This window comes from Panthera tigris, chromosome A3 (assembly GCF_018350195.1).
Source record: "Panthera tigris isolate Pti1 chromosome A3, P.tigris_Pti1_mat1.1, whole genome shotgun sequence".
NCBI lineage: Eukaryota > Metazoa > Chordata > Mammalia > Carnivora > Felidae > Panthera > Panthera tigris.
In genome coordinates, this window is record NC_056662.1 from 85423123 (window position 1) to 85431448 (window position 8326).

General features: G+C 42.1%; 1 protein-coding gene across 1 annotated transcript; it reads right to left on the reverse strand.

Moving 5' to 3' along the window:
- Positions 1-1836: 1836 nt before the first annotated feature.
- On the reverse strand, positions 1837-7701 carry BMP10 (bone morphogenetic protein 10). The gene is made up of 2 exons (XM_007083389.3): positions 7368-7701; positions 1837-2777 (listed from the first exon to the last, which is right to left on the reverse strand). The coding sequence occupies exons 1-2, from the start codon at positions 7699-7701 to the stop codon at positions 1837-1839; spliced, it is 1275 nt and encodes a 424-aa protein (XP_007083451.1).
- Between the last annotated feature and the right edge of the window lie 625 nt (positions 7702-8326).

The following is an 8326-nucleotide window of genomic DNA, read 5'->3' on the forward strand; positions in this document are numbered from 1 at the left end:
GGAGGAGCTAAGATCAGAGCCTCAGTGTCCCTCCATGTAGCCAACTGCTGGCGAGCCCATTGGACCATCTGTATCAGGAACACTTCCCCATTACCTTAGCCCTGGCCAGTTCCAAACTGGGAGACTGCAGCATGGGAGAGTTGGGAAGCCTACCAGGGGGCAAACCTGATTTCAGAATTGAGGCTTAGCTCTTGAGTCATTAGCTTGTGTGTCTCTTTATGAATCCATTTATTTAGGTGTATCTGTTTGGACCCTGGTTTTCTTTTTTCTTATACTTAAGTATTCTTCATGAAAAAACCTTTCATAAAGAATACTTATTAAAGTCAAATTAAATCTTGGGAGGAAATCTAGAAATTAGAGCACTAACCCCACTCACCCTGACAGCAAATGCTTTCGGTGTTCCCTCCCAACCCCACAGCAAGGGCAATAAAGGCCAATGAAGACAGGAGAAACAAGAATGACAGAAGGATATGAGACGCTGGGACAAGAAAAGAAAGAAGGAAGGAGAGGGGTGGAAAGAAGCAAAAGCAGGGGTGCAGAGGCAAGGGAGAAATAGTAAGAACTAAAGAAAAATATTAAGAAGAGTCCAACAAATGGATCCCTTCTGATTTTCCTCCTCTTGGTCTTGGGTAATTTTATTTTGTCCAAAAGACTTAAATCTCCAGTTAAAACTGCTTATAATTTTACAAACACATCCTAGGTTAGCATCTATATCCTTTTCTCTCTTCTCCTGCGAGCACCGTCCCACCTCCTCTACCCTCTGCAGCAGTAAAGGCCAACACACATGGCCTTGCTGTCCTGTTATCTCAGGAACATCCTGAAGTTCCCTTTTTGTTTTTTCTTTTTTTTTCTTGACCAGGCGCTGCCCTCTAGAGCGCAGTGGTGTTCCAGGGACTCATTCTTTGGTAATGTAGCTTAAGGCCACTGCCTCTTGAAGCCCTTTGATTTCTGTATCAGATAACCCCTCTCCTTAAACAGGCAGCACCCTTTACCTGGTCCTGTTGCCCTGAGCAATGGAACAAACTCAACTGATAAAAGCTAATCTACATTTCCGGGCGCCTGGGTGGTTCAGTCAGTTAAGCCTCCGACTCTTGGTTTCAGCTTAGGTCATAATCTCGCAGTTTTGTGAGTTCGAGCCCCACATCGGGCTGTGTGCTGACCATGCAGAGCCTACTTGGGATTCTCTTTCTCTCTCTCTCTCCCTCTATCTCTCTCTGCCCCTCCCTTACTCACACTGTCTCTATCTCTCTCAAAATAAATAAATAAACTTTAAAAAAGTTAAAAAAAAAAAGCTACACCTACATTTCCAATAGTATTTAGGAAATGTCATACTTCATAGGATGGTCAAATTCCTGGTGCAAATTATCTTGACATAAATCCTACTCAGAGAAGAGTTGACTGAGAATATACCATCAGTTTTTAATATATACACATTTGATTGAGTCATGCATATGTGTGAGTATAATCTACCTCTATAGAACCAGGAGAATTTTGTAAGTTTATCTCTGTACACATATACATACACGAGTATCTATCACTGACACTCTATTTCTGCTTAGGGCCTGTTGTTTTCAAATTGACATAGAGGACAATTAGTGTGGCTTGCCACTTGCTATTGGAAATGGCATTGACAAGAAATGGCAAGTCCAAAGAAAAACAGATTGGAAGGGATGATACTGTATTAGCAAAACATGCATTTCCTACAACAAACTGACCTGCCCATTTCCCTAAGGCAGCAAGCCTCTATCATCTGTACACTCTTATTAAATAATCTCATTAAATAGGAACACAAAATATACACATTTACAGTTATTAAATTAGCACAGGACTCCTCTTCTATCTACAGCCACATTCAGAGACTGCCATGCCTTCATATTTGAACTTGTAGGTGACCACGCCTTTGTCTAAGTAGAGGATGGAGATGGGCTCTAGCTTGGTGGGCACACAGCAGGCTTTGGAAGCCTTTTGGGAATTCTTGAGGTGGACCAGGGCCTGGATAATCGCATGCTTTGTGGGTGTGAGATGCTCTGCAAGGGGGTAGTTGCAAACCCCACGGCATTCGTAGGCTTCATATCCAGGTGGGGCGATGATCCAAGAGTCCCAGCCAATCTCCTTGAAATCGATGTAGAGCGGGGTCCTCTTGCAGTAGTTTCCTTTAGCATTCCTTCTGATGCGGGCAGTGGAGTCATAGATGATGTTTGACCTCATTTGCAGCAAAGCTTCTTCTCCGGGTCCGCTGGAATAACTGTCCATGCCCAAGTTGTCAAACTCCAGAAGTTGCTCATGGGCGATCATTTCATTCAGTTCTTCTGTCCGCTCCTTCTCGCTGCTTTGGTCATCAGAAAACACGACAAGCAAAGGGACATGCTTATTCCTGGCACTGGTGTCTATTTCCAGTTGTCCCCTGCCAGCATCGTCAACTCCGTCGTGTCTACTCTCAATGTGGACCTCCAGCTGGTGGGTGGATGAACCTGACTTTTGCCAACGTCTAATGGCCTCAGTGACATCGAAAGTCTCCCACTCACTGTTGGTTCCATAGATCTCCCCTGACACCAAGACCAGCATGCTTCTTTCACCCTCACTGTCCCCTCTGCTCTCTAGTACCTCAAAAATGGTAATTTTTCGGTCTACTCCATCATAGATCATGCGATCTCTTTGCACCAGCGTGTACAACCTCAGTTCAGCCATGATAACCTCTTCATGGTGAGGAATGGACACATTGAAGAGGAGAGGGTATTTTCGGAGCCCATTAAAACTGGCTGGCTGGGAAAACAGATCTGAAAAAAAAAGACAAAAATCAGAATTGCTGTATGTCACTGAGAAAAACAGATGCTTATTTATGTGATAAAAGGGCCTGTCTGCACGAGAAGCTTGACACTGAGAAATCAATGAGAACAAACACAATGTTAACATTCTCTGACAGAAAACACTGAAAGGTCAGTGGTAGAATACTAAGCTGACTTTCGCGGCCAAGGCTAAGATGGAAAATGGCTGCCTGATGAATGGGACACCGCTCTCCCGGCCTTGCTTGCGTAGCTTATCAGCCACAGAATGACAGAGCTGGGAGGAAGCCTGGAGACTGTGCAGGCAAGCCCCCAGTTATTCCAACCAGTGAGGAGCCGTCAAATTGGACATGGGGTGGTTGTTCTTTCTTGGAAGTTTTTCAGAGATGAGGACTTCATGGCTTTTCACATGTGCATTTGTAATGGGTGGAGATTGCCCACATGGTTGGCTGAGCATTAAAAGACCTCCAGCTATATTGGGGGTTGGCAAACTATAGCCCATGGGCCATATTGGGCTCTACCTCTGGAAATAAAGCTTCATGGGTACATAGCCTGACCCGTTTATTTCTGTGTGGTCAGTGGCTACTATTGTACTACAATGGCAGAATTGTGACAACAACATGGTCCCCAAAACCTAAAATATTTACTATCTGTCTGGCCCTTTACAGAAATATTTTGTTGACTTCTGCTCTAGACGCCAAAATCTGACAAGGTAACCAGACAGCCAAATACCAAGGGGGTCACAGTGGATGAATTTTGGGTGTGTGGTTGTCAACAAGGAGGAATGGGAGGAAAGGAAACTTGGGATAGAAGTCTTCTATCCCAAGGGTAGTCTTCTACCCTTAGCAAACATCACGGAGTTTGGTACATAAGAATCACTCGGAATGTTTATGAAACAAATTTTTAAAAGTCCTTTAGTCTCAGAAGCATGCCTCCAAATGTTAGCATGTTGACTTCCTATCTGAGAATTTTACGGGAGCCCAAAGCCTCTGTACACTTGCCTCCAGGAAATACATGATTACAAAATGTCCCTGAAGGCATTTGTCAACCAGCAAAGGGTTCCGTGAAACCAGGGTACTAAGGACCCACCAATGGAGGGGTTCTCTATCACCTCTGGCAGTTTTCCCAACTCTGTAACCAATTCCTGATTTTAGTGTGGTCCTTGTTCCAGATTGTACCCTTTAATATTCTTATTTCACTTTGTAATATTTTTTTTAGTACTTAATATCTCTTTTAGTTCTGTCCTAAGCAACAACATTCATGAAATGAGGGCATTGAGGTGATAGCCATGTGGACTTTTTTCTGATCCACGTTAATGAAAATATATAATAAGGTTTCATAATTTACAGCTTTCTCTGGGTACCACTAAAATCATCTCAAACACCAACAGTGGGAAATACTGGTCAAAGGAATGAATTTGAATTCTCTAACATGACTCTTAAAAGCAGCTATAACCAGGCCTTAACCTCCTGATCGACGTATAGCTGCCATTCATCCCCTACAGTACATGGAACATTGTAATTGGCCAACTGATATTTGTTGAAAGTTTAAATCATAAAAATTCCTATCGAAAGGAGACTGAGGGGTGCCTGGGTGGCTCAGTCAGTTAAACGCCCAACTCTTGATTTCAGCTCAGGTCATGATCTCATGGTTTGTGAGTTCAAGTCCCACATCGGGCTCTGCACTGACAGTGAGGATCCTGCTTGGCATTCTCTCCCTCTCTCTCTGTTCCTCTCCCACTGTGCTTGCTCTCTCTCTCTCTTTCTCACTTTCTCTCTCTCTCTCTCAAAATATATGAATAAATAAAAACTTAAAAAAAATAAGGTAGGCTGATATCTTCACCATTTGCCAAAACATTCCTTTGCCTTGTTGTGTATTGCACCTTTGGAGATGTTCCTCTGACTCTTGGAAAGTCTTCTCCCCTTTTGGGTGTGTGGCCCTTCCTCGTGGGCCCCTCTTCTCATCCCTATCTAGAAGTTCACTCCCTTCTGGGTCCCTTGAATATTTACTCTCTGTCTCTCCTTTGAGCTTTGCCATTTATATCCTTCCATTTCAGGTTTCTTTTTATGAATGGGTCTTCCCAACTAGATCATGACCAAGCTGGCAGGTACTGTGCCTTAAACTCCTTCTGTGCCTCTATGCTACCATGATGCCTTAAACAGAGGCAACACTTTCAAAATATTGATTAGTTGATGATTGTGAACATCAGATCAAACTGATTTATGGGCATGGCATATGTTCTTAATACATCAAGTAACTTGGGAGTTGTCCCTCTTATAAGAATAGAGAGACTTGACTCTCCTTGGACAGGGAACATGAGAAGATCAAAAATAGGAAGGTAGACAGGTTGCTCCATCCATGACAAAAGTGCAGGATAAAAGCTTATGGTGGTGGGTGGAAGAAATTCCAAAGGAGCACAAGGAAACTTTGGGTGGTGATGAATATGTTCATGATCTTGATTGTGGTCATGGTTTCAGCGGATGTTTATATATGTCAAAACCTGTCAAATTATATACTTCAAATATGTGCAGTTTATTGTATATCTATTATACTTCAATAAAGCCATTAAAAAAATAAGTTCGCAGAGCATGTACAAATATACTAAGTAGTGGATGGAGGTGTTGCATTCTAGGCAAGGGAACTGACGTTAGTTGAGCATATTGTAACGTGCCAGGTGTTTTGAAAGCATTGTTTTATTTAGTACTTACAATGACTCTTTATTGCTATTGTGCTCATTTTACACCAGAACAAATCAAGCCTCAATGCAGAGGACTGACTTCTCCAAAATGATGAAGTGAGGTCAGCAGCGGTAGGAATTAAAGTCATGGTTTTTTTCTACCTTAGAGGTGCGCTTGTTTTCCCCTGATTAGTTAGATTTGGAGAAGGTTTTTTTGTTTTGTTTTGTGGGGATGGAGGGGTTGGTCTTTGTCTCCTAGGCAGCTGCACTGTGCAGACCCAAAGAGTCAAAGGAGGGACAGTTAACAGCCACTAGGGCTAGCCCAGTGCACACTCCACCCGCAGACTGGCAGAGGACGCCACAGCCGGGGCGTCCACGGAGAGATCCGCTCCGGCTTTCACTGGTGTCCAGTGATCAGATGCTCTGTAAACTCCACTTCCTGACCTGCCTCACGCAAATCCTCCACGGAAGAAGCGAGAACTGAAGCACTCCTGTTTTCCCAGGGGATGTGAACACTTTCCCACCTGCACTCTCAGCCAGGCACCCAGGGCTCAGTGGTCGGAAACACTAGGAAGGTTTCCCATGGAAGGAAGCTATTTATTTTCAATCCAGACTCACCCCCAAAAGGAATCTGTAACTTCAGTTTGCCATTTCCATTATGTTACTAAATGTTACTAAGTAACATTTCCAATGTGTTACTAAATATCTGAAATTTGGGCAGTTACCTAAATTTTAAAGGCAAACGATATCTTTAGCACTGAGGAACACCCACTCCCCGTTTCCTCCAGTGCCTAGAATTTAAGGAATTCATTCGTAATATCTGACGTTTATTCAGCAATTCATAGTAAATGCAGTGCTTTCTTACTCAGAACCTCTTTGAAATAGCTCAATTATGTTACATAGGTATATTATACCCAATTTACAGATGAGTAAATTGAGGCCCCGAGAAATTAAACTAATTATCTCTAGCTACTAAGTCAAGCGTATCTCAAAATTCCAAATCCTAAGCTATTGCTTTGCTATTGCCTTTCTGCTTTTAAGAACGTCTGGTCAATATCAATCAAAACCCTCTTTTCTACCTGGTCAATGATTATGGTAAATATTAAAGAATTCATTTCTTTGGATCTACAGCTTTTACCATACATATGCCTACTAGTACCATATTAACTAAAAGATTAACTTGCTAGGTCATTAGATTTAGTCACTGAATAAAGCTGGGGGAGATACCATAGGTTTCCTACTGATATTTAAAACTTGCACATTACTATTCATAAAGACATTGAAATAAGCTGGATCATTAACTGGGTCATACATTATTCCTGGGCATTATAAACAGTGATTCAAGGATAAACATGTCACACAAACACACCAAAACTTTAGGAAGAACCTCTAAAACATACATTTTCAGCCTGTCTGAATATTTCTTTAATAAGGTCAGAAAATAGAAACTCATTCAAAGTTCGAAAGAAGCACAAATCACAACTTTTGGGTGTTGTCTGTTTTCATCATTTACATTCCAAGCAGAAGTTCATGCATTTTTGAGTCAATCAAAAGACAAACGGAAATTGAGACGTATCTGGAAAATGACCCTCACAAGTATAGTGGTCGACCAACATAATTTTTTTATCACTTACTGTTCAAACTTAAAAAAATTTTAACAACCCAATCATGAAGTCAAAATGGCTTTGGATTAAAAGATATTCTTTAGTACCTTTTAATAACATTTGGGAAATGACCATGAAAATGGTATAGACCCAAAATGTGAATTGTTTTTGAGTATCTATGTACATACACCCTTATACAGAGGCATTCACCCTTATCTATATTATTCCCACGCATTGTAAATTTACTTATCCGCCTCTTGAAAAAAAATCCAAGCAGAATCTATCAATAATATGTAAACTTACCTTCATTTTTGAAGCTCCTAATGATGTTGGCAGATGGCATGGAGGTCCGATCTGTTGCAAACTTGTTGTAGAGCTCCAGCATGTACTCTGGTGGGTCAACCTTGGCTGAATCCTGCGAAGGGATGTCGGAGAGGTTCAGTGTCTTGAGGAATTCATTCTTCATGCTCTGCAGCAATGTGTTAAAGTCGACACCATCTTGCTCTGAGAAGACATCATCGAAGAGGGGCATATCTTCTTCCAGAGGCGACTGCTCCAGACTCATGATGGGGCTGCCAGAAACTGAGTGAACCACCAGGCAGACGAGAGCGCACAGTTGCAGGGCCAGAGAACCCATGACTCTGCTCAAGCCCCCAGGCCAACCCGGGAAGGTTTAGCTCTCCTGGGCTCTAAGTGGCAGTTTTATCTTGTAGCGCGTTAATGTCTCGTGTCACTGGAGACAAGTTTGGAAACTCTTCCCCTCTCTCTCCCTCCCCCTACCACTCTTCCTCTCCCCTCAAAAGTCAGGTTGCAGTAATTGGATAACAAAATCCCCTATAGGGGCCTAGCCTTTCTTATCTCCCTAGTGTAAACTTGTGCACCAGATTTTGTTTCTATCTCGCGATCCTTTTTTCTTTTAATGAGCATTTTGTAAACATTTCCACATTCTGACACTGGCGAAGAGATAGGACAATTTTCTCTTCACAGAAGCTCTGCTTCTCTTCCTTTCAATCCACTTCCTTTTGGCAGGAATGTCTAAGTTCTGCTTTTATGCGGTTCACTTTCACACATGCCTAGAATAGATACTAAGAATCAACACAATACACATCAGTGGCAACACGTATTAATTCAAGTGATAGGGCTTCCGACCTCACATCAACATTTCTGAAGTCAGATCAAATATCCAGCATCTCTAAGTTAAGCTAATAGATATAAATGAATTTATATAAATTTTTAGAAGCTTACGTTTTTAGAAACAGGGA

Bases quoted from the DNA above. Each gene is read 5' to 3' on its own strand.
- BMP10 (XM_007083389.3), bottom strand. From the start codon at position 7,701: ATGGGTTCTCTGGCCCTGCAACTGTGCGCTCTCGTCTGCCTGGTGGTT. The intron at 2,778-7,367 runs GTAAGTTTACAT...TTTTTTTTTCAG, and splicing joins TAGGAGCTTCAAAAATGAAG to ATCTGTTTTCCCAGCCAGCC.